General features: G+C 38.1%; 1 protein-coding gene across 1 annotated transcript; it reads left to right on the plus strand.

The window, feature by feature from the left end:
* Positions 1 to 12,698: 12,698 nt before the first annotated feature.
* Positions 12,699 to 27,943, plus strand: ankrd10b (ankyrin repeat domain 10b). Its single transcript, XM_070914910.1, has 6 exons — positions 12,699 to 13,018; positions 13,945 to 14,097; positions 15,107 to 15,198; positions 24,084 to 24,349; positions 24,849 to 24,956; positions 27,283 to 27,943. Exons 1-6 carry the CDS (start codon positions 12,821 to 12,823, stop codon positions 27,504 to 27,506), a joined length of 1,041 nt encoding a protein of 346 aa, XP_070771011.1. The 5' UTR covers positions 12,699 to 12,820; the 3' UTR covers positions 27,507 to 27,943.
* Positions 27,944 to 27,977: the final 34 nt, after the last annotated feature.

A 27,977-nucleotide genomic window follows, 5' to 3' on the forward strand; every position in this document is an offset into this window, starting at 1 on the left:
CAAACGTGAAAATCTGCCTCAGCTTTGTGATTATAAGCCAAAATGTGGTAGGGTTATTTTAGATTTCCTTAAAATCGTTTGGTACTTATCCATATCATCCCATATGTAAATCTACACTTATGCTTCCATCACTGACTTTTAAAGGGGTAGTTAGGCAATTTTAGTGTTGAGCTTCCATAAAATTTTTTTGAATATTGAAGCAGCAGAAGCTGAGATATCCTGACTTTTAGTCCGTTGTATGCATCTTCACAACACTTCCCACAATGCAACTCAGTAGCATCTATCATTAGACACTCCCTGCGTCCATGCCCCAAGTTTGTATCTCATGCTTTCCTTTAACAAGAGTCTACAGTCACGCTAACAGCTCTGTTAGGCTTTGAGCTAAATGCTAACACCAAGTCAAATCAAGTCAATTTTATTTATATAGCCCAATACCACAAATCACAAATTTACCTCAAGGGGCTTTACAACCTGTACATCATATGACACCCTCTGTCCTTAGTCCCTCGATTCGGATAAAAACCTAAAAAAAACTTTTAACAGGAAGTATAATCTCAGGAAGAGCAGCAGAGGAGGGATCCCTCTCCCAGAATGCTAACATGCTCACAATGACAATGCTAACATGCTGATGTTTGGAAATTAATGTTTACCATAATTGCCAACTTAGCATGTTAGCATGCAAACATTTACCAATTAGCAGTAAACACAAAGCACAGTTGAGGCTGCGAATGTCATTAGTTTTGCAGATATTTGGTCATAAATTATTGGACAAATTAAAAATTTCACCTGATGGTGGCGCTAGATGAAAAGTTAAGAGATCACCAAATTGTCAGGACATTGTCTGGGAACCCTGAATGTCTGTGCCAATTTTAAGTCAATCCATCCAGTACATGTTGTACATTTCATGAATAAAAACAATTTGGTGCTAGAAGAAACTCAGGGTATCACCAAAGTCTGGGGACATTGATCAACGTGATTGGACAGACTGACTCAAACTGCCATCCCTATACAGCCACACTGCTAGAGACTATAGAAAGCTCCTCGAAGGTATTATACAACTGTTTTCACACTTGTACTTCTCAGAAGTAATAAACTGAACTTCATTTCTTGTCGGCAGAGTACCCCAATTGAGCTCCTACTGTGTCTTGGCCAAGCATCCTCACATTGACATAAATCTCAAGCTTATATGCACACAGTAGCCTTAACTACCATCATTAAAGACAGATGACAGTCTGTTACTGTTTTCCACTCTGATTGTCAAAGGGCTCTCAGCATCTGCTCAGACTTGACTGTAACATCCATCACAAGGTTTAGCGACACTACAGAAAAGAGTTGAACGGGAGAGTAAGGGAGTGTGAAGTTAGACCACTAACTGGTTAGAGCTGTCAGAGGGGCTGTGACCGCATGAGCAGAGCGTTATGCTGCATTTACGTCAGACAGCAGCTGTGGTTCATCCCTTCACCACCAACCCCCCCCCCCCGCGCAATACTATGAGTGTCAGCCAGACAGGCTTCAGGACTGGAAAAGAAAAACACTGCACGGAGCCATATGTTTGTTTTTGTGGACATGCTGTTACACCCAACAATGGACACACACAGTACGCAGACACACAAATCAGATTAAAGTGGTCGCCCATGGCATTTCCACAGAGGTGACGGAGAAATAGCCTTACACGTACATACATAGAGCCTCCATAATCCATGACATGACATCTGCTATAATCCTCCTTGGCATTTAGCGCACACAGCTGAGCGATTATAACAGGTGTCATGTCATGTTTAAGACAGGATTATGCTGGCTTTAGCCTGCATGTGTCTAAAATGTAAGACTGCATGAGGGTGTCAAATCACTGGGCTGCAGACTCATAAATGGCGTTTATTGTTTTAATTTGGGAGTGTGTAGAGTGACGTCTACTGTTTGGGGTTTTAACTTCCCCACTGGGAACTTGTGCTGTAGGGCTGGAAAATACAAAAAGGGCATAAAACAGACTGTGCTGGAGCTGTTCAAATGTTTAAACAGGAATGAAATCACCAGGAGAAATGATAATTTCTACAAGAGAGAAAATCATCTGTCAATTCTACTTCATATTTCTGTCCTCACTATTGTCTTCCTTTCCTCTCTCTGATGTCAAACTAGAAGCATGTAAAAGGAGTGAATACAGCACACTCTGTTTGTTGTCACTGACGAGTGTGCAGGCATCTGTGTGGGTGTGCGTGTGTACGCACACACGTGTGTGTGTGCCCTCGACAGGCAAACCAAAAGCCGTTTACTAACTAGGTCAAACTCTCTGAGTGCAGTGTGTAGCTCTCCATGGTTACAGCATAAACAGTCATGCACAGTTGTAGCTCTGTAAATGTGCATCTTTCATTACATGAGGTTAATAGGACACGGTTTTAATCCAGAAAGGTTAGAACAAATGAGACAGGAGCTTTTAAGGCTGGTGGTTTCTATTATTATAAATAAATACCACGAGAAGACCAAAACCAATGTTAGTGTTAGTCGGTCTTGCAGTACTTTCCGACTTCCCAAACCTGTTTATGGCACTCTTCTGAAGATGTAAATATTCTTGCAAATTACAAAATTACAAAAAACAGGTCACATATATACAGTTAGATTTTTTAAAAAGGCTGACAAATCTCCAAAAGCACCTGCACTACAGTTTTTACAAGCGTTACTCGACCAGGAGTAAATAGTGCATTTGTTGGGGACTATTTTCAGCTGCGGATTAATACACATTTGGTGCCCTCGTGAGTATTAATGACATGAGGACTGTGTGTGTGGGATTGGCTCAAAATAATCTACAGCCCGTCTATACCTGTGTTCATGGTAATGAAGGAACATGTCACTCAGTGCAACAGTGTGGCTTATTCATGTGTTTTTAATAGTTAACAATGGAGCTCTGTGGCACAAAGGAATTAGCTACATCAGGCTTTGGCTACACAAACAATACTAAGGCCTTCTCATGGGATTTATTGGCAATGAAGAAAATAGAGTGAAGTGATTTTGCATTGAAATCACTCAATTGCTCAGTCTATTTTTTGCAATTGTGCAGGTCCTGGTGTTGCCCTCGTTGTTAATGACTGTGGTCACATTGACTGCACCTGTCTGATATCTTTTGTCTGTTTGTCTATCTCTGTTGTCATTTCTGTCCGCTGATGTTCTTTGACATTTCTGGCGGTTCATCACTTCTGTCATTTGAGTTTGTCATTTGAAACGTCAGGTCACATTAAACAGTTGGCGAGCACATCAGACTGATGCAGATGCCTCTTACCAATAAAAACGGTATATAAAAACACATTTTTTGGCACAAATGGAACTTGACAATAATAAGGAAATATTTCAGTGAGTATAATTTACTGTTTTGACTGTAAAAGCTATTATTATTTCTTTATATAACCACAGCACATTATGTACATGTTTGTCATGTTCAAAAAGCTATAACATGACATACATTTGGATATCTATCCAAACTCTCTCCTAAACCAGTTTTAAACATACTGTAAATAGACATTTCTACTATGGTTGCCAGCACAGCAACCCTCTGTGTAAGTGTAGACATTGTTATGGTTTATGTCTGCAAATATGACGTACTGGAATAATTGAACCAAGCGTCTGTTAGAAGAGATGAAATTATGTTTTGAAACAAAACAAGAGTCTGTACAGTCATGCTATCTGCTCTGATAGGTACAGTGATGCTTTGAGCTAAATGCTAACGTCAGCATGCTAACATGCTCACAATGACAATGCTAACATGCAGGTATAATGTTTACCATATTCACAATGTTAGTTTAGCTAAGTAGCACTAAAAACAAAGTATAGCTGGGGCTGATGGGAATATCATTAGTTTTTCAGTTATCTGGACACAAACAAAGTACCGAGATGAAAAGTTAAGGGATCACCAACATTTCATTCTGAGGGAAACATGAATGTCTGTACCAAGCTATTTATTTCAGTTCAGACCAAAGTAGATGTACGTAACTGCTGTGGGAATATTCTCTTTGACCTTTCATGGCATTCAAGCTCATTAAATTAAAATCAAAAGGGAAAACTGCTCATAAACAGAAAGAAAAAAAAAGAAAGGCTGTTAATCATAATCTCGCTGTGTAAGAGCTGATGCTGTTCTGGCGTCAGAAGCAACTGATGTCACCTCCAAAGCTGCACCCAGCCCCCCTCCTCCTTCTTCAGCCTGCCCAGAAAGACTGCATCACTGCTGGGCCTGATGCTCACCTTGCTTCTCCCTGCAGGGCACTTCACTAAATGCATAAGTGACTAATGACTTCCTCCTACAGGTATACGTCTGTAATCTTTATTCTATCTTATTTATTTAGTGAGGAAGGTCCAGTGGAGATACAAGATCACTTCTTCCAGGGAGTCCTGGTCTTGTCCTTTTACTTTGTGACAGACGGAGACAGGTGCAGTGCTTGACGTGTTGTAATCTAATGAGCATATGCTGCAGTCTCAGGTGCTCTACCGTCTATTGTAGACAAAGACGCATGTCATGCAGAGAAATTAACAATGTGGTGAAAGCACAAAGAACAATTCACAGGCATACACAGGAGACAAAGCCATATTCAACAGCATGATATTCAGCAAATATGCTGAACAACAGATGGTATAAGTGTGTGTGTGTGTGTGTGTGACACAATATAGCATACTTCCTCTCTGCAGTGACGCAATGAGTCACACGAAACCACAAATGGCACAGTGCATTTACCTCAATCTCATGCAATCCAGTACATCTATGTATGAGGGACCAATGTGGGGGGAGGTTAAAAAATTGTCAGAGAGACAAGAATCACTCTAACGCTCTGGGAATGTGTTATTGATTTGTGTCTAGCATGTGCAACCCTGAGATAAGACAGTGAGGAAGAGAAAAGGAAGGGAAACATCTGATGCACGACCACAGACTGATGGAGGAGCATCTCATGTTATCATAATAGACTCAAGATATGTTAAACTTTAAAAGAAAAATAATTATGTGGGTGTATTATGCAGATATACTGTATAATGTATGTGTAATGCTTCCAGGGAAGCTACAAGACTCATTCATTATATTCAATGACAGATCTTTTTATTCCTCCCATCAGAGTGTACTCGCTGACTCCTAACATCCCCTAGAGTTGTTCACTGTGTTACTGCTGAGAGCATCGTCAACTGTCACTTTTATTTCACAAATAAAACAGGGTTATACAAACAAAAAATGTGTCATAAGACTATAAATGAACAAAAATATTCTGACGCAGACCAGATTAACCAATACACAGGCCAAAGTAAAAACAAACAAATTTAAAAACAACTACAAACACTTTAACAAGCTCTAAAACCAGGCAGTTAAACTTCATGAGCAACAACAACAAGAAGTTTCAATTTAAATTGCTTTGTGGTTTGTTCCATGTATGTGAAGCTCAGAAACTGGAGGCCGCTCTTCTAGTTTCAGGTGTCATCGCGGAATAGCGTGAGAGCAGAGACCGTTAAGGTTGAGTCAGAGAGGAATAAAGAAATGTGTTCACATCTACTGTGTATTTTGATTAAAACGAACTCTAATATTACTTACTTAAATTAGTGGACTAGTTATCAATCAATCCCATATCAAGAGTGAATTTGACCTCATTTAAAAAACAAAAACTAAGTATTCAGAAGACAAATGAACTTTGTGACTATAGCTTCCACACACCTATATTTTCTGATTTAGTTGTTTATTATATTTGTGTGTATTTGTGTCCCATACAAGCGTCACCAGTGTGATTGACAAGTGTTACAAATAATCAATTTTTCTTCAGTTTGAGACATTCTTGTAGTTTAAGGGTTAAACACTGTTACAATTACCAGAACACTTTTAAATGCATTGGAAAACACTACAAAGACGAAAAAATGTCAAGGAAGGAACAAAACCTTACAGAATCTATATCTGATACATCAGTCAAGTCTGTAATAACATACTGTTTTAGTACATTTAGAAACACTTACACTGTAGGTAGATGTGAACAGAACAGATCTAGAAAGGTTTAATAGCTTTGGATGATCAGAGAACCAGTAAAATCTTCATACTGAAAATCAGCCCTACATACAAGACCAGACCATCATCTGCTTCACATCTCTGCTGGCTTCATGGCTTTCCTTTCGGTCTGTCTGAGGCTGGGAAAAGATTTACAACAGGAGGAAGCTGTAGTCTTAGGGGAAGGATTTTTACCTTTGACCTAGATAAAGAAAGGCAGGAAGAGGAAAATACTTGGGAAATGCAAGGGCTTGTTGATGTACATATTCTGCACATTACACTGTGACACCGCATGCTTTATCGTTGTTGTAAGCTACTTGTGTAGTGAGGGAATGAACAAGACAGGTGTTCTCTTTCAGTGTATGTCAGAAATATAAACACACACGCTTAACACAATATCTATAATCTAGTGACATTTTTAAATGTGCATAGATTAATTTCCATTTCCCATTTCCAAATGGGATGAAACAAAATCTAAAAAAAACAACAACAAGAAGTATAACAAAATGAGAAGAGAGAAAATAGCCAGAAAACATGCAGATAGTTTTCTGATCATTCCTCACACTTTTTCCAGCATGCTCCAAATAGAAAATGTCTATCAATAATTTTTCATTGGTGTCTTTTCTATTAATACGAAATAAAGTACTGAATTATACACATCTGAAATATACAATAAGACATCATCCACGTACAGAGATATTTTATGTTCCTCACCACTGACTTTTTGCCGGGTCTAATGTTACAATGTGTGTAAAGGTTTTGACACTAGTTGCAAAGAAAAGCACTAAAAGGGCAACTGTGACGCTCCTCTCCATTAATACCAAGGGTCTGAAAAATGACCATTAACTCGATACTTGATTAAGGCTTTTTGTGCGTTTGTGTGAAGTCACATCCTCTCCAGAAGGAACATATATTCTAATATTTAAAAATCCTTATATATTATTAGTTAAATGATGCCCTGAAATCAGGATGATCAGAATTAATATTTGTTATAATAGTTTCCACTCTTTTGCCAAACAGTCATTTTAATAGATTGACCATGATGAGTTTGTCAGCACCCTCTTTATGTGTAAAGGTGTCAGTATGCTTGTTGGATTGTCAACCCCCCCCCCCCCATACATTTCCAATGTCAGAATTGGGGGGGTCAGGCAATTTTTGTTATTTCTGTCAGTCATGCCCACTTCATGCAGAGATTGGCCAGGCGTGCAGAAAGTAAGCAAGATTTGAACTTCTCTCTCAAGCTCTCTTTTTCATTCTTCACATAACTACTTCCGTCATTTTCCTTGTGTACAAATGACCACACAACACAATGAGTACCATCAAGGAAAGACTGTCTGACTATTTAAACAATTACCTTACCCTTCTCTGTGGCAGCAGGCTTTTCACTCCACTAAAAACACAAGGGCCTTGACATGTTCATTTTGAGCATACGTCAGCCTTAACATTGATCTCTCCAGGTGTAGGGTAGGACCCCAGATTCAAACACATCAGCCAATGCTTTTAATAGTAATGAAGTCGTTTTTTGAAAGAGGTTTAACTGATGTAACCCCCTGAATGAGGACTTTCATTGCAGCTTCGATTCCCGGCCAATGCAAAATGCTTTGTCTAATTTCCCCCTGGGGATCAATAAAGTATTTCTGATTATTATTCCAAAGATTATATGTCAGATTTTGAAGTTGTTCCAAAAGGAAAAAGGTTGATGTAAAAATAAAAATTCATATACATTTTAACATATGAAAGTTCAGAGACCAACTTTGTTAATACAATGACAGCATGATGACACACATGTAAACGAACATCAGATCATGAGCCACAAAAGTACGTTTTGATGATATGTATAGTACATTACGTTGAGATTGAGAAAGAGGTTGAGCCCTGTGTGCGTTTTTCTGTGTTCAGTTAAATGATCTCACTCATTTTCATGTAAGTCCAACATCTAAAACCCACCAATCCCCCTGATGTTTACCAAAGTGATACCTAACACCTTTGCGTCATTCCTCTTTCATCTGTGTGGAGTTGACTCAGGGGCGTATTATCAGACGTCAGCAAACAATCCTTTGTACTCCTGTAACACTGTGCAAAATCACACACACGCTCTTTGAACTCGTGACATACAGTTGAGAGACAGAGCTTCACCTCAGCAGGGTGATCAGTATTGATGTAAAGGCAAGACTAAGTGGACTGAAGTTAGCGTTAAGACTGTGTTTCGGGTCAGTCTTTCTGATCTGAGCAAACAGACAGCGATCAGGTGGGATATTGACCCAGGCTGATAAGCTATCTGTGGACATTCCTGTGTAGATGTGCAATCAAGGTCAGAGACAGAGATCAAGACACTGGAACTGGCAGCAGGTCCATAAATTCACATTGGAGTGACGCACGAAGAGAACGATAACTCATTAGAATGACTTGACACTCAACAGAACTGAATGTAATTCACCCAAAAGAAAGGCTTCAATAATTCAGTTTGAACTTGTACTCTCTGCAAATCTTTATTTATTTTTATTTTGAGCTAACACACCACCTTCCACCTTTCGATACAGAACATATCACACAACACTCAAGCAGACAAGATGACCTGAAAGTAAAAACACAACAAGCTCTGAAAGCTCTGTTTGTGAATTGTGTCTAATATTTTGCACTCAGAGACACTAACTCTGTTCTCTGGTATCAAAACCAAATAATTTATTTGCTTGTTTGGCTCAACTGGTTAAATAATACGTGAAACTGTCAGTACAAAATGCACAATCAGGAAACTTTACTGTGAGAGTTGTGTTCTTGCTGTTGTTGCTCAGTTACACTGTGGTATTGTATTATGCTACAAATCTGTTGTCAAAATCTATTCTCTGTCTGACATTAATTAGATTGTATGATAAGGATGTAGGCGATGCACAAAAGACACTGTGCCCTCTTTATTGGACCACCTGGCAGCCTTAAGTCACTGAGGGGACTCCTGAAGACATTACCCAAACCTGCACGCACAACTGCAAACAATGCAACCACTCTCTTCATGTTACACTGTGCTCTCTAATGAGCATATTAAAACACAATTGGATCTCACAGTTTTACTTTCCTTTAATAAATAAATAAATAATAAAGCACAGGACAAATTACTTTTGGCTATAGTGTTTCACATATATTTTACTAGTGATATGAAATCCCTAAAAAAGTAGGATATTTTTGAAGAATTTTGTATCATAAGTACTATTACTACTTCCTTGGTGTCAAAATTAAGGCTGACTTTCAGACTGATATGGATCCTTATCCCTAATAATCACTAATCTTAAGTAATTTATTCTCTATTTGTGGTTGCTGTTACATTTTCTGATTGCTATGGAGATCATTTCTACTGTTTGCAGAGGTGAGGTAATTGGAGCTTCATAAATTAAGCCTCATATTGGGTGCTGCACATTGTTTTAAAGTGCCCTCCGATGGGCAGAGAGAGAAAGACATACGCCCCGAATCCATATTACATACTGACTGTAAACAGGTTTTTAGAATATAGTCTGTTCACACTAAAAAAGTAGACTCAAAGCAGACAGTATGCATAATAAATGTAGTCGATATTTAAGTGTGCTGTTGATACACACAACATTGATTTGGTTTGATTGTATTCTGTCATATAAATATAGCATCCATCTTTCATCTATTCTCTCAACTGCTTGTCCTGTCCAGGGTGAAAAAGACTATCCCAGCACACATTGGGCGAGCAAGAGGCATGTTGCACTCCAGAGAGGCTGCCAGTCTATCATAGACAGATAGACATTGAAACATTATACACCAAAAACAAAGATATACATTTTGTAGCTAAATGAAAGAATAGCATTGTACTGAACTGAACACTAAACCACCTAAAGTTTTCCAAACATATTTCCATAGTGCTCATTTGCTGCACCATACACATGAAAATTATGATATGAAAACTCATAATTACCATAACTTTCTATAGCAGATAGTGCACTTTAAATATCAAGTTCATTATTAATTGCCTCCAACTGATCACACAAAAATGTATGTATACCGTGACAAAGACTAAAGGTTGTATGATGAAGTAATTTTCCATCTCGCCCCTTCTTCTTGTTGTTGTGCATATATAAAATCCGAAGAATCCCTAAATACTTATCTTTAATGAGTTTTCTTAAAGTTGGATTTGAACATATTTTTTATGGACTGTAATACTAATATTGTTTGATATAGCCTACATCTTAGCCTATTGTAAATTGGGTGCATTTTTTTGTGGAACATATTGATTTTTTCATCCATATTCAAGTGTGTGTGTTTGTATCTGTGTTATGCACATTATTTCATATCATAAGGAGTGAGGACAGTACAGTGGAAAGGGGGTGCAATTTAAAAAATAAAAAAGACCCCTGCTCCTCAAAACATGCATACTGTTGAGTTATCTTTTACTAATGAGTGTCCCAAACCATAAACACTGACCCAGATGTCACTGGTTGAAGAGAGGTGAAGGAGGAGACGTGGTAAAAACTGGGTAATGTGCCTCCCAGATCATGTTAAATGGAGGCCAATGAGGTAGAGCATGACGTCATCACAGAGATATCAGTGTGACGCACTTCGCTGAGGTTCATTAACATTCTCTTCATTCCAGCGCCTTTCTCATAACAGAAAACGGCTCTGGAGCTCGCCCAGTGCAGGCTGGGATACATGCTCAGGCCCACCGCAACCTCCCACAGGATAAACTGGTTTACAAAGATGGATGGGTGGATGGGTGGATGGTTGGCACTTTGGAGTAACAAAACAAAACAATGAAGACTGTGTCTGCAGATGTATGATGTAGCTTAAGAATTCAACCCATTCATGACGACACTGAAACCAAGAAAATACAAACGTCTTCAATACAAAAGGGCTTCAGATATTACGTCAGTACTAAATGTAAGACCACTACTGGTCTAAACTAAAATGATATTGATTGGTAATTGAACCATAATTGGCTTCTTATGGCTCAGGAGGGAATTCAACACTACGTCATACAGTAAAGTTGACCGACTGTGGTCAATATCTCCCTCTAGTGTACAGACATAATAATTCACTATGAAAATGGCTACCAAAATGGTTTGTCATGTAGTTACTGTGGATAGATTATGTCCAGTGTTAAGGCATATTTGTATCCAAAAAGGAAAAACTCATAAAAATAACGATAATACTGACAATGACATAAAAAAGTATATATTCTGGTATCACTACTTGTGTCCCTTTCTGCACTGCTCAGAACCACGCCTGTGGTTGTCCAATTCTTGTTGTATACTCCCATCTTGTGGTAAAGAAGAAACATAACACTTAAATATTAGATTTCGGCTGTAAGAGGGAAACTGTAAAGGGATTATGGGCTGCAGATGACCTTGGCTCCACTTTCTGACAGCGATTTAAATGTTTAAATGTTATGTGTAAGTTCAGCTGAAGCCAATATGAGACTTTAGCAGTCTGAGTCACACAATTACATGGATATCTTCCAAAGTTACAATCTTTTTAGTAACTATAATTTTGTGTGTTTCCACCTGTTCAGGCCCTTATTATGTAAGCACATTTCAGTGGTGCATATTCCCAAACAAATGTTCTTGTTTGTTTTTAAGCTGATTGGGTACACTGTAACAGTTGGATGTAATTCCTTTATTTCTCGTCTTTTTGGACTTATTATTTTACCACAAAAAAAATATTGACATAAATCATGAAAAACTAAATATGTTCTTTCTGTTTTCCATCTGCAATTTTTAATCATAATAATAATGATTTTGAAATTAATATAAGACATTAATTTCCACCTTAATACAGTTAAAAAGGTGATTTAAAAGTAGCTTGACTACACCAAATTTTGAACTCAGTCAAAAACTGCTGACTGGCAGTTACAGCTACTCTGCTGGACTGGATTTAGTTTATGCCTTAGGTTTTGGTTCATTGAAATTGATATATTTATAACAGGACTTTAGTTATGGCTAACTGTGGCTATCTCTTGCTAGCTTTGACAGGATTTGCCTCTCTTGCTTGAACATGAAATCAGGAAGTTTCCTTGTTGACATTTCTTGAAGATGTGCAAGTCAGTATACTGACTGTGCGACAAGGAAAACAGCACATTACACCGGGACTGTAGACGATATGACTGAACTGTTTGTCTTTGTAGGTCAGCGTTGCTTGTAGAAAGGTAGTTCCGACCCACACTCCTGTCAAGAGGGGGGCGATAATTCTCCTAAATGCTGTTTGCTAAAACACCATACGGTGAATAATAAAAGTCAGAACATCAGACGGAAAGGGCATTGTATGAAATAAAATGACAATTAGTCAATAATAATGACCAGATTAAGGATAGGACACAGTTACCTAAATGGAACATTTTCACATTATAGGGCATCCAAGAGAGAAAGGACACGATGGAATAAATGAAAAGATTAGAGCTAAAAGGAGCAGGATTCAGACTGGAGTTTGGTGGAAGTGTACAAGGCAGAAGGTCTTTGGGAATGGGAAAAATAGGACAAACCGGACACTGTAGGAGAACGTAAGTTAGTAAGTGAGATGGCAGCAACGTAGCACTAATGCCAGCTGCAGTTAAACGTCTAAGAAGAAGAAGAACAGAAGTCAGGAATGTGAAATCCAGCCCGCAGTTTGCAGCTTACTCGGCGTTTCTCAAGTTTCACTCCGGCGCGTGCTCTGCCCTGTCTGCTTTGTGTTGTCAGGCAGAAAGAAAGACACACCAGCCAGGGTGGCATGTGTCCTGATACGGTGGCACCCCGTCAGCGACCAGAATAAAACGATAGCTAGTCATTTTGTTATCTGTTCTAAATTAGTTACGTGCAATTTATCGTCCGTTTTGCAACAATGTCGGTGGGAGTGGAGTCTGGATTCTCGAGTGAGGAGGTCTTGAACAGCCGCTTCCCTCTCCATCGGGCATGCAGGGATGGAGATGTCGGTGCCTTGTGCTCCCTCCTTCAGTGCACCTCAAACCCGGCTGACCTCACGGTGGAGGACACCTTCTACGGCTGGACGCCCATACACTGGGGCGCTCATTTCGGAAAGGTAGCTCGCTAGCTGGGTGTTTTGCCGGACCAGTTTTTCTTCTAATGAGCATTTTGGTGAAACGGTGTCCAGAATGAGAGCTAGCGCTCTCCGACATGAGCCTCGTCTCGGCCATTTCCTGATGTTTGCTTTAACTGTTAGCTGATGAGAGTAAAACGCAGCCATCGTTAAGTGGAGGCAGACAATGGGCTGTATACGTGAAATTGATACAGCTCTATAATAACTAGCGGATTTTTTATAAATTGTATCCGTAATTTAGCTAAGCATTACAATTTAGGTACGTTTCACAAGCAAGGTTTAGCGAGCAAGAAGCTTACGTTGAGCGGGAACAATGTTAACATTAACATAATGGCCGTTGGATAAGACGCTGACAAAGAACATGGAACGTTACTAGAAAAATGAACGTTAGTTGGCGTTAACTTAAACGAACATAACGTTACTGATATTACCGAGCGCTTAACGTTGAAATAATTTCAAAGCAGGTGATAACTGAACACAAAACTGTTGTAATGGTCAGTTATTCATTTTCCATTTACCTCTGTAATCTTTTTATAAATGCTTTATATTGAAAACTTCTGGCTGATTTGAAATCGTCCGAGTCAACTTTTTTCAATTTCAGTCAATTTCTAACGATGTGTGTATTGGCCTCTCCTAAACACGCATACATACTTGTTGTAAGATTTGTTTTACACTACTACACTTTGGGAAGGGAAGGCGTACAGTTTGTGCAGAATTGGATGCATGCCCACACCAAGAGCTATGAAGACTGGGCCAGGCCACACAATGGTGCTGCATTTTTTGCCTGTAACTCACTACTGTACTACACTTGTCTATACCTGCCCAATGTCTTCTTTGAAAGCAATGAATAAATCACTGCACATACCTTTTATAATCTGTGTCTATGCATCGCCCTTGTCTCTTTACAGCTGGAGTGTGTAATGCGTCTGGTTCAGGTGGGCTGTGGTGTGAATGCGGTGACCTCCAGGTTTGCACAGACGCCCACTCACATTGCTGCATTTGGGGGCCACCCTGAGTGCTTGTTATGGCTACTCCAAGCTGGTGCAGATATTAACAGACAGGTACAACACCAGATGCACACTCAACACATGCCTGCACACTGTACACCAGGGGATTAAACAGTTCAGTTTGGTACTTTATAAATCACCCAACTTATCAAGTAAGTTTACAGGAATTTTCCTTGTTGACATTTCCCGGAGAGATGCATGTAAACATGATCTTTCGCTGACTGTGATACAAGGAAAACATTACAAAGGCACTGTAGACTATATGTGACTCAACATTTAACAAATCACAAATAATCTTAATTTATACAAGCAGAGTAACACATGCGTGAGTGAAAAGAGTAGGGCAGTGTTCGAGATTGAGCTCAGACTGATCCCATCAAGGAGGATCACTCTAAAGTGGGGTCACGACCCTCGCTTCGTTCATCTCTCACATTTTCTGAGAGTGCATTTGCTGTCAGACTGTTATGCAGTCTACTTGTCAAGTCTTTTCCGCTTCATGTATTTTCATACACAGACTTCATGGACTGGGGCTATATTTAATGCTCTGCTGCACTGCTGAGAGAAATCAGATTAGTAGGTCACGATGACATAACGTGTTGTCGTCATCATGAAACACATTTCTAACAATTGGCTTTGAATTTGCTCAGCATATGTTGAAATGAACACCTGGGGAGATTCTAACTTTTGTTACATTCCCTCTCTTGGATTCATAATGTTTTGACTTGGCTGGCGTTGGACAGCAGAATAGCTCAGTATTTGGGCACGGCCCACATTACATTGTGGTTAGAGACAGCCTTCTGGTGCATGCCTTTTTTTTTTCTCTCTTCCATCTGCACTCTTACTAATGTGCAACTGTAAATGTGCGTGGGCGGTAGTGAAGTCTGGGTGAAAAGTTCAGGCTCTGCCCTGTTATCGTTCCTGGAGTATGTTTTTTAACCTTGGAAATGTAGAAAGAGGCAGTTAGGGAGGGTATATTTGATTAAAAATGTACTCCTACTACTGTTTCTGTGCACAACACAGTCATGCTTTTCTGTGTGTAACTGCAGTCTTTGTCATAACTCAGGACTATGTGGGCGAGACGCCCATCCACAAGGCTGCTCGTGCGGGCAGCCTGGAGTGTATCAACGCTCTCTTGATTCAGGGAGCGAAAGCTGAGTAAGTCCTGTGATCAGATCTGTGTCTTCATTTCTTTTCCTCTGTACTATCCAACATCTCAGTTACACCTTTACAAGGGAACGCCACCAAACTCAAATCGGAGCAGTGATGAAGTTGACATGCTAGATTTAAATGCGGTGTCTACAGTGTTGCAGATAAGAAAGTCAGAGGATCTGCAAGTTAACTTTACAGATCTAAACAGTAGATTAAACAAATGTCAATTTGTAAAACAAGCGAATATAAGAACTTTTAAGTAATTTGGAACATTACATTTTTTGATATTATGGCTGTCTTACACATACCCAGCCAGAAGAAAGCTGCTCTGTTAAATGGTAACTTTACAGTATATCACTTTAGGCTGTATACTAAGTGTAACTGTAAGCAGTGTTGACATAACTTTCAAGAGAAGATCAAACTAAGTGCAGAAGTAGTCTTTTTAAAGATCCATACAAGAAAGCACCATCTCGCCCTGCTAATGTGTGTTCAATTCTGATGTTAAAATTGTGTTAAACATTTATATCTCTTCCTCCAGCAGCTTTTAATTAATGATTGTGGTGCAGTTTATTAACTTAAGGGTTGATTTTTAGTAAGGTTCAAACTTTTTTGTTGCAGAACGCTAAAGTTTACAAGACAAAATACACTTTAACCAATCCAGCATAAATCAGTTTGATCATGAGATGCGCTGTTATATATATATATATATATTAATAGAATTGGTGGCGCTCCCTTGAAAATGTGACACATTTTGTTAATCCTTGAAATTGTTGTTTATAATTGCAACAATTCGCATTAAGTTGCCCTCTGTGTGTAATAATATTAACAAAGACATAATGAGATCTTTAGAGAATGATCTATAAGTACCTTTACTTAGAGCAAACACTTTGATATTACCATTTGTGATTTGAGGAAGAGCTGCATTTTAATAAAAGAGAATTAACTTGACACACTTTGATGTTAACTAACAGCTTTGTAAATCCAGTACATTATTACACGAACATGAGGACAACTTAATGTAAAGGTTGATAAACTGTTCTTAGCCTAGTAGGCCATATTGCATGATCTTTGTTAAGTCTAGAGTGTGGTTTTCTTTGTTAACACTTGTTGTTTTGGTTATTGTCTTACATACACAGCTTGACTAGATGACCAAATGCACATTGCTTCTTTTTCTTAAGCTGTTTTTACTGTCAGTATGAAAAGGCTATATTTCTGTTGCATAGAATGAAAATGCATAGATCATACATAACTAGTTGCATGTTTCACATTTTAGGAGAATGCACAAGAATAAGATCAGATTTGCTGTCTGTGTTTTTTTTAGAACAACTGTTATTTGTTAGGATTAGGATTAATTTTTTTTTTATAAAATTGATTATAGCATTATTAATTTTACATTATGAATTTAACCAGCCCAGGCCACCCTGTTTCTTAGTGGTATTCCAGGAAGTGGTTAAATCTACCTCAGTTGTAGTGCTTAGCCACACCTTTTTGTGTGGCAGCTGCTTTTCCATTTATAAAATACATTCTGTTATTGTTGGTGCACCTGAAGCATAAGAGACACAACCCATCTTTCCTGTTTCTTAAATTTAGATCCAAAACCACCTGAAGGGAAGTTAAACAATTACAAATGATTGTGTTACTCTTGTTTTTGCCTTGCATGTCTCAACAGATCATAGTAATTATTTCCCAAAGGTCATGTAACAACTCAATGAACTGAGCACTTAATTTACCTACTGCCAGAACCAAGTGTGCAAACTTTGCTTTTTGAGCTGCTTGTTACTCATAGTCTATCATAAGTCACCTCATGTTTTGTTTGGCTTAACAAGTGCATGTAAGTCGGCATTTGAAGCAGAATGTATGATATTCTGGGAAGCTAACATTAAAAGTTGAAGCATATTTCAATTCACGTATTTAAATGATACATTTGTCAGTTTTCTTTCTCAGCTAAACTATTGTTTTACTTGTATTTTTTTTCTTTGCAACAAGACGTATGCCTTTTTACTGATACTATTGATGTCCAGAGACCCAAAACAACCAGGGAGTTTATAGATGCACAGTTTACTGTGTGTAGCCTTTGTATGTTTTTTCCTGTCATCAGAGAAAATGGTCATTATGTGGTCATTATAAATCAGAGCTCAGCACATTTCAATGGAAACAGTTAATCAGAGTTAACACAGTGAAATGTTGTTTCTATTTATTAGGCACTCGTTAGAGGGAGGAGAGTTTGTATTTGACATTATTGAATGAAGTTTGATACTAGTTCTGTTGACCATGGGCCTCCAGTTACCTCTGGTTTCAATAAGGAATCAATCTTTTGTTCAGGGTTGTTGAAACCCAAATATTTTTCTCTTCCTTTGAGTTTTTTTATTGGACTACATGGCCCTAGTGACATAAAATGCAAACTAAAAATAAAATAATTGCAAAAGTGTAAAATTTGTATGCAGGGTAGTTGATTCTGAAAGTTGAGACACTGATGACACAGACAGTAGATGAAGATGATTTGCTTTATACTCTTAGTTGAACCTTCAAGACGTATGAAACCCCTGGTTGATTTGGCTGTTTCAAAAAATTAAATCCAATGCCTTCATGCAGGCATGTCTTAATGAATGCATCATTTCTTGTTGAGGTCTTGTAATGTGCATTTGATTATCAGCTGATGAGTAATATTTCTGATGAAAATGACATGTGATTTTTTTCCCCTGCAGATTACAGATATTTAGTTTAGATTATTATCAAGTTATTATTTTTTTTACTTATGACCCAGAAATGTAGTGGGGCACAACTGGGAGGGAAACTGAGTCACACTAGGTGGGAATGAGGCTCATGACAAAATAACTTTAGACTAACTTCAAAATTAGGTTGGTTTCAGATGTCTAACTGTTATTAATAACATTAAAATTGTTCACTTATATTTCATTTTTGATAATATAAATAAGGGTTTGGCATAAAAAAAAAAAGATTACCCAAAGCCTAAAGAAATTTCAAAGTGAAGTAATCCTTATATGTGCATATAAAATACAGTCTGTGAATATATACACACAAAACACAGAATTGAACAGATGCACTTTAATGATAATGAAAATATCCAGTAAATCAATATGTATGCAGATTATTATTTTATTGCTTGTATGACCTACAATGTGTTGTGTGGCACAGTAAAAAAAATACTGTGAAATATAATTTTATTCAATTTTCTGTGCAAATAGCTATAGTCATAATCACGAATGCAGATCTAAATACTCCTGCTTTTAGTAGTAGCATAAGTGCATGACAAATGCAGAAAATCGAGTATAAACTGGGCTGTAAATTTACCTTTTCAGCTATGATAATTTTTGAATAGCAATGATAATTCAGCAAATCAACAATATACATCATAAATTACAATAATATTTTCCTATAAATAACCCAATATCGCAGCCATCGCAATTTACATTGAACTTAAACTTTATTTCATCTTCATTAATATTTTAGGGGATACATTATATGCTCTCAATCTTCCCTCTAAGATCTCAAATCTTTAAGCTCCCCGTTGTCACACATCTAAGAAGCTCCTCTGCGCTGCAAAACAGACGACAATGAACAAGCATTGTGGCTGACTCTGACAATTACACTTTAATGGAGTCTGTTTTCTCCAGCATTTCAGAAGATAAACTCCAGAAGTATTCCTATTGGTAGTTCTAGATCTACAAAGTGGAGTTTAATCATTTGTTCTTTATTGAAACTCGCAGAGCCATCCATAAGACACCCACATCAACATTAATAGCAATCAATGTCTCCAAATACTACAACAGTGATGCTACTATATTTATTGCTTCATACAAACAGGATTGCCTGCATCACATTAATAATATGGACACGGAACTATTTGCGTTTGACTCCTTGATATAATCATTGATTTTTTTTCCTTTGCTAACTGCTCACCTTGTTGAGTTCCTTTCCGAAGATTCCTGGCTTTACGCTACCTCATGCCACCTCACATTTTCAGTTGCTCTTGAATACACCTCAAAAAGACTACAACTGTGCCTTCAATAGAGGAAATAATCATTCTGCACTGGCGTTGTCAGCCTTTTTGCTCATTGAAGAAGAAAAGAAGAGGGAGATCGTACCAAATGGATCCATTGCCGATTCGTTAGGCAGAACTGTAGTTCAGAAATCTCTCTCACCATCTGCCCCTACCGCTGATTGAACACACTCTGTTAGCCGAACGGCTGCCAAAAGAGGCTCCAGACACCACAACAACTACAGGCCGCAGATGATCAATGACCACCCTACAGCACGTGATGGCTGACTGTGGGTTTCAGCTGAGGACCTGATACCTCTGATCTGTTTTTAAAATGTTTGGATATGTTTCGTAGTTCTAAATATGAACTTAAGCTTTCACCCTCAGAGGCTTTTATACATTTCCATGAAGCGTAGGCTACGCAGAACTGTACACGAGGTCAAATGGAACTTTTTACTAGTTACTGGTTTTTACTATACCCGTGGTGGCATGGTTGGATACCTCTGGTGGGAATCCTTTACTGGACCACATTTTCCCGTTTCCTTTGACCCAATCATCGGTGTCCTTTGCACTGATACCCCTATTTTATATTTACACATTCACACACCAGAATTTTTCCTTGCACTGGAGAGCCCTTGCTCTGGACGAAGAGATAAATGTATTTGAATGACAGAAGAGGGAAGTGTGCTTATCCTGGTGTGATGTTTATCTTTGTCACATTACAAAGAGGAGAAGAATTTTCCACTGGGACAGCAAGTACTACATCTGAATTATTTCAGACTTGTTTCACAGTCTTGTGTCTTACATGTTTTACGCAGCCTTAATGACTTTACATATTTTCATTAAAGGAAGATTTTTCCTGGAAAAAACATTAAAGAAAAATCTAATTAAAATCCATTCAACTCAATGGGACAAAAATGACCTTAAATCTTTAATATTTAATAAATATAATAAAAATGTCTAAACAATGCTTAATGCCCACCTCTAAATGTAATCTAGGTTTAAACAATCTTGGATATTAAAAACATCAAAGAAATTACCTTTTTTTTTTCATTTCTATCCACTGCCTCCTTAAACATGTCACCATTAAAAAAGGTTTTTATTATTTGTCATGAGCCTCAAAGTGTTATGGTGGTCCATTAGCAAGCTAGCACAGGTAGGAAAGTGTTTAGAGGCTGCCGGTGATGAGAGTAGTGCAGAGACAGAGGCTTAGAGCAGCTGAGTGAGATGGGTTAGATTTGCATAGCATCATGTACTGAACTGTGTAATGCTAACATTCATCCTGTTGCAATGGTTATTCACTGTCATTTCACTGTACCAAATATTTTACTTTATACACAGAAATGTTTTCTTTTGTGTGTCACAGTATTAACCTATACAATATCGTAGTCTGTTTTGACATCTAATCTTTGTCACCTTTTCCTTTATGAAAGTGACAATAAGTTACAAAAAAAAAGTTTTCTATACTGTTAACAGAAACAGAACCGTACGTCTTAATGTTTTGCAGCCATTGAATTGGAAATGACTTGGTTTTTTCAAGTAATCCTAGAAAGGGGGAGAATAGACACTGCTGAGTCTGCCCCGTTCCCTGGGATAGCCGCACTGTTGTGGCATTGAGTGTTCTCACTATCGCTTCCTATCTACACACTGGCAAACTGTTGAGGTATTTCTTGCGGTGATTGGTTTTAATGCTAGGTTTTTATGAATCAAAACTAAAGTTTTAGACCTGCATGCTTTGCTTATTATCCATGATTGTTCCTGTATCTAGTCTTTTTGTTTTTATTTTATGATTTGTTTTTTGATTTTGTGAACTAACCATAGGAGCCCTTTATATGGACAGGTTTAATCACGTGAGTCCCATGTCAACATGTAGCATGATAATAGGCTGCCTCTGGAAGGTTAGATGATAGTTAGAGAAGATACATATTGTGTGCTTAGGACGGAAAAGCAAAGCATACCAGGCATTTACAAAGAATTAACGCTTCCTTTTTAAATGCCCACTCCAAACCTGGGTTGATTTGTGTACTCTGTTGTCCATTTTTATGGATCAGTGCTTACTGTGGATGTCGGGTCTCACTAAAGGAATACTGTTTTTAGGATATTGTGAAGGTTTTTAGGATTATTGACTTTCCAATAATGTTAAACCAAGGTGGAAGAAGAAGTAATGTTGAAGAATAAAACTCAAAGAGTTGAGGATTTACTCAAGAAAAGTGAGTTAATCAGAAAAAAATATTAATTTATTATTTCCAGATTTCCATCTGATTTGGGCAGAATTTGACTGTACCAGACAGTTATTTGACACTTTTTCACATAATCAAGCTTTTCTTTATGTTTATCCAAGACATAAAAAATGTCTGTCTGCTGTTGTAATGCACTGGAAACCCTGCTTGCGTCTTTTTGATCCAACCTTAAAACAAGGCTGGGAAAAGCAAAATATGGGAGTTTCTATAACTGTAAATAAATAGATAAAAATGAGATGTTTTATTCCCTAAAATGATGGATGGATGTAAAAGCCACCCTCAGTATCACATTTTAAGAGGAAGGTTTGGTGGGATTTGATCTGAGACTTAACGACTGGACTTCCTCTGGACGACAAGTAGGTATTGTGTAACATTTAACATGGAAAGAAATACAATAAATGTAGTTGACAGTATCTAATTATTGCTTAAATGATAAGATAATACAGTAAATTCCAGAAAATGTATTTTGCTTACAGTAATTATTTTGTTCATTGGTGCCTCTAGTCAATATTGTTTTGGTTTTTAGAGTAATAAGTTGTTGAGTTGACCGAGGCTTAAGAACAGCAGCTAGTGACATTTGAATAATATAATTTCTATTCCTTAGAGTGAGACCAATCAATCTGCCCTACCACAAATTGGTTTTAAACATAAATGTAATCTCTTGGAATAATCCTTTTGGAAGCGTTAATTTTGAAGGGGACGGGTAATGTGCAACAAGTTATTGTGTGATTTAAATTTTTTGTTTTGTTTTCAATCTTAAATTCATTATAAAATGTTTTTTATGTGCACTAGCTCTTGAAATGTTTCTTTTTTGCACAACTGTTCAGAGAAAGAACAATTTCTAAACATAATGAATGACCAAACAGTAACAGTGTACTTTAAATTCAGCCTCATTGTGTGGAAGTCAATGTCACTTGGTTTGAACTTAACAGCAAATAGTTGAACATAATAGAATACAATAAAACATAACGTTAAATCAGACTGTTCTTAAAGCGGCCACCAGGTTCAATAAAAATGGATGGCTTAAAAAGCAAGAAAAAAAGTTTTTTATACTAAGTACAAGATTGGATGTGAGCCAAAGTCCCAATTCATTGACAAAGAGATGGCTGTTTGCTTAGAGAATGAATTTTGCAGTGCGATGACATTTAGACAGTGCAGTATTGTTGTGTAATTGGCCAATGGAAAGGAGAGAAATTCTCATAATTTAGCCAAAAGGCTTCTATTGGTGAGGGGAAGACTGGCAGACATTTGTTCCTGCACGTTAACTTCACATCGGCAGGAGAACATTGACTGTGTTATATCTGGCATTTCATTTACTAAATAACTGCAGAAACAACATACAGATAAAATATTTAATTCTAATTGTACGTAGTATTATTTAATTATGTTGATAAGTCTACTTATCTGTCATGGTTTTGTTTTCCAGTGAAATTGCTTCCATACTCAGGTGCCTTGTGCAAGTCTGAAAACTGAAAACCGATGATGCAGCACTGTTTGGTCATTCATTATCTCACTCAGAAAATCACCTTATTCCTGCTGCAACTGGTTATGATCAGCACAACTGTACGTAGTGCAGAGATTATTTTGACTTGTGAATGGTTGTACGAACGCCTCTTAGAGTAGTACAGCTGTGTTTTTTTTTTTGTTTTTTTTTTCATTCTCTTGGTCATCTTTCTTGAAACGAGATGAAGACCACGTCTTTATAGCTTCACCTTGCCAAGAGAAGACGTCTGGATTTGTAATGGTTGAAGGTTGCAGTTTGTTCTTGTTTCATTCTCCGTCCTAACCGTTGAGTCTGTGGAGTTTCCTCTGAAGATACAACTCTGTTACATCCTGGCCACCTGCGGATGATGAACTTCTGAATCTTGTCCTTGTCTCTGAAGAATTCTACAATCTTGCTTTTCCAGTCTCTGTTGCACTTTTGTTTTCAGAAATACAACTTATTTTCCATTTTTAGCTTCCCACTTTACACTACACTACACTACATTACATACAGTGTACATCAATGCGGACATGTGCACCTCTCCAGGTTTTCTTTTTGCATCTTAAATTTGGGATCATTGGCTGGAACTTCGATGCAACATTGCAGAAATCCTTGAACAGTATCACCGGTGGAAAAATTGAGATGACGGCAGCCTTTCACCCTTTGTAAAATCCTCCTTGTTGTGTTGATCCCGAAGACAAGACTAAGCTCTTTACGTCACCTACAGAAAGTCTCCTTTGCATTCGCTGGATCATTTGATAGAAATATCTTCATCATCCTGTCTGGTTTGTCAGATTATTTCAGGTTCTCATTAAAATAATAAACTGGTGCATACCTTCAGTTGTCTTAATCATATCCTTTTGCAGCAGACATGTTTCCCTGATTATTTGGAAACTGTGTCCAGATTTAAGTTCTATGGAAGATGCAAATGATCCAAAAGGATCAGTCGTCATCTCTCATGAAGATGACGAAGAAGATGTGAGAGGATAGAGCAGCACAGGCTATTTCTATACATCTGTGTGTCTGTCTGTGTGTGCGAATACTTGTTTAATGAGTCTATGTGTGTGCCTGTGTGTGTGCGAGCTTGGGCGTCTTATTTTGTGTGTTTTATTTGTGTAAATCAAACGTACAGTGAGTGTCTCTAACACTCCTCCTTCTCGTTGTGCAGTATGAGGAATGCCAGTGGGCTGACTGCTGCTGACCTGGCCCACGCCCAGGGATTCCAGGAGTGCGCTGAGATTCTCTCCAATGCCCAGAACTTCCAACAAAACATGGCTCAGTCCCATAACGGGGCTTTTCTAAATGGCATGACCCAGAATGGGGGCCACGCTCACCCCACTATCCAGGGGCGCAGCTTCTCGAATGGCGTGCCCAACCGAAAGAGGTCGTTCGATGGCATGGAAGCAAACCCAGTGAAGAAAGCCAGACCTAATGGTAGGTCACTAAGCTCATCAAATCTGTTTTGAGATTTAAATTATTTCCAGGTTTCTTTTGAAAGGAAAACTAGCATCAGTATGCTCCAGCTTGAACATCTAGTATTTGCTGCACATGCGGTCATGCTGGACAAAATTACTGAACATTGCTGCTCAAGAGAAAGTCACAGCATTTTTGAGCACAGACGGGACGGCTCAAAGTGGGATCTGTGTTTGTATGGATTCATATAAAAAGGGTGGGCTGATCAAAAAATGTCTGTGCGTTCACCCTATATGTAGACTGAAGCAGAGCAGATTTAAATTTTAGCCAGTGGAAGCAAATATGAAAATGTATTTTCACAGAAAGTAGAAATGTCTTTAAATTAGATGCAGGAACAGCAAGAGATTCAACTGTAGCCTTGTATCATGGCCTAGTGTTTCTGTCGTGTTTGAAATTAAAAATGGCGTTTTTTTCAAATATCATTCCTAGCTTTATTTTGGTATGCATCTCTTTCTCTTAGGTCTGAGCATGCCACCAGAATTGCTGAATGGGAATCGGCCACTGGGTGGTGCTGGAGAGGCCCAGATGGAAAGCATGAACATGGAGTTGGCAGCGACTATAACCTCAGGTGGGCCAGGACCCTTTGCATTTGGGCTGAATGGGTTTGCACCACCACAAGGGCCGGGGGCCATGGATCAGTGTGAGGACCAGGGGGGACAGGACAGGCTGAGCCCTGCAACTAAAGAGCTGGAGGTCATCACTGTGGCATCAATGCAGACCCCTTGTCGCTGCACCAACTCTTATGCCTACCTGTAGAGGGCTTGTGTGTGTGTGTGTATAGTGGCAGACACTAATGTTCACATTTGTGCAGTATATCTTTTTAGTCGTCTGGCAATGTTTTTTCGCATAACACATGCATAAAGGAATACATTTGTTTTGCTCTGGTGGTAAGCTACATTTGAAAGTTGTATAGCAGTGTGTGTGCTGTATTTTCTACTTTTCCATGTACCCGATTATACTCGGATTGGTAAAAGTATTCAGATTTCTTTTGTTATACAGTTATATTTAATGCGTCCGTCCAGTTATACAGATAATTGTTGTGTAATCATTTAATCTTTTAGGTTTATAATAAAAGGATGAGTTTTGTTTTGCACAATTATACAGCAACATCCTAGATACAATTGACATTCCCTCCACCAGTGCAATGGGTCACCAGTGCAAATGTAGGTCATATTGGCTTAGTCTTGGTCACGTTTCAAATCGGTCTTAATTATTGCTTGTGAAATGATGCATTGTTGCATAATAGGAAAAGGGGCCACTTCATTGGTCAACTGCAGATGTTACTATTCCTGCGCTGGGAACGTTGGTGAATTTCAGTATGGAATAGCTAAAACAGTTATATGCTCATCCCAAATAGGGTAGAAAAGGTGTGATGTGTCTCCACAAAAGAGAAATGGCAAAAAATGAATGTGATTAGTGTACACATGAAATGTAAAAGCTAAATGGTGATTGGCAGTTGAGTTTAATAAATTAATCAAATATTCTTTGATTTTAAATAATGCTCATTTATGTAAAGATTGAGTGCCTAAGCACTCTTTTTAATGTTAACTGCTAACACTTTAACTGACAATGTTTTGTATTCAAGAATGACCTTATGCCAAAGCATATCCCAACATGAATGTAGCTTAAATATAAACGATTCACTGTGCAGCTTTTTTGTAATATGTAGATGTCATGTATTAAGACATAGTGGTCCATGGGCTTGGACTTTGGTTATTCTTCAGTTTTTCCTTTGCGTTCATTTTGGCCGTGTGCTTATTTGATTCTCAAGTATGGTGAGCGTTTACTGTGTGCGTGTTAGCAAAGTTTTTTTTTTTAGGCAACTAGCAGAGCTTGCACATCTGTATGTTTATATAATAATACCCAGTCTGATTTTGAAGGTGGTAATTGGCCATTTTACAATCAGTAGTTATGAATGATGAAAGAGTACTGCTCAAGAAAGTTTGCATGCATTTGCAAAAAGCCTTATTTCTTGAGCTGTATTGAATAATTGAATAATACCTTATGTACATTATTGTCAACTTTTATAGATACTGGTAAGGGAAATTCTTTCTTATTTCTGTATTTTGTAGTGCTATTTCATGTTGCAGGTGGTTTCTGTTTATTTTCTTTTACTTGCCAGAAGAGTGTATAGTCATTCAATTTGGAACTCCCAATGCGTAGTACTGAGCAGGTTTAGCTTTGTACTTGGCTGTGTGAAATCATTAAATGTTGATCAATTTTATAAATGTGATTGTGGTGGACTTTTGTTTTCTTGATGTATTCTCATGCATCTGTCAAGTCCTGTCCCTGTGACACTTTTGCTCTGGAATCAATTTCAGATTAATGCAAAGGAAGGGTTATAAACATTAAACTAATTTTACTTGACTAAACTCTTAATTTGAATCACATCTGCTCATTTTTCTGGGTTTTGGATTATGGCATTCCAACACGTCTGGAAGATTTAAGATGCAGTAGCTTAAATACCACCGAGAACTAGGTCACTGTGTCATACAGCACTAACTGTAAGTCAGATCAACCGCAGATCAGAATGTGACCTATTTAAAACAAGGTCTCAGGTCAGAACGTGTGGGGTTATATAAGGCTCTGGAATGTATGTTGAAATTTATTGATCAACTTTTTGTGAGTAATCCAAAAAGCCAAAGCTAAACCAAGGGAAAGCAAAAGCCAAAAAGCATTTTTTCTTTGGGGTGTTGAAATTCAGTCACATAATGGCTTCTAAACTTCTCTGTACTTGGCTGCTCATAACAACCCCCCTTTTAATAATTGTGCAAAACAAAATTAATCCAGTGTTTTTTGTTGTTGTTTTCCCTGCTTCGTTATATTTATAGAAGCAGAAATATGGTCACAAATTCATTATGTATCTGCCCTTTGACTATTTGTCTCATTTCCAGTGGCAGGTGAGAGACTCTGTGAGGATTTTTCCTCAAATGGTCGTAATCAACCACAGCTTCCATTTGTGTGTGACCCGGCAGAAGAAGCCCTCCATGGCCAACTCATCTACAGTGACTCACCTGAGAACAACAGCACTACAGTGGAGCACCAGAAGTCTGTGAAAGCAGAGCAGTTGTATGACCATGCCCTCTTCAGCACCATGCTTCTTTACCATGGATCCTAAAGTACAAAACATCTAGTTGACAGGCCATCCTTTTTGCCTGAATGTCATATTAGCCTAAACAAGTATTCATTTGCCTTAAAGCCATTGAGTGGTCCTGTTATTCATTGAAATTATTGTTCATTTTTGGAAAGGGCCGGCCCATTGTTGTGGATGGAATGAAATTTGTAACTGACAAAGTTGATTTAAAAAGTGTTTGTTTGTGTTGTTAAAGAGAAAAGTGTTTGTTTAGCTTATTAAAGTTTGATTACGCTGTAAATAGCCTTGTTCTGATATACACTAAAGTAAGCATTGTATTGAACCACTGCCAATACTTAAATTTTGTTTCCATCTCAACTAGAAGTGGGATGATCCCTCACTCTTCATGTTAATACAAGACAGTGCAAGTACATCCCATGTTACTCATTAATAATTAAAGTTTTGCAAAAGTAAAAGTTTGATCAGTCTATAGTTTATTTTTGGACTGCTTCACAT

Source organism: Enoplosus armatus, chromosome 11 (assembly GCF_043641665.1).
Source record: "Enoplosus armatus isolate fEnoArm2 chromosome 11, fEnoArm2.hap1, whole genome shotgun sequence".
NCBI classification, from domain to species: Eukaryota; Metazoa; Chordata; class Actinopteri; order Centrarchiformes; family Enoplosidae; genus Enoplosus; species Enoplosus armatus.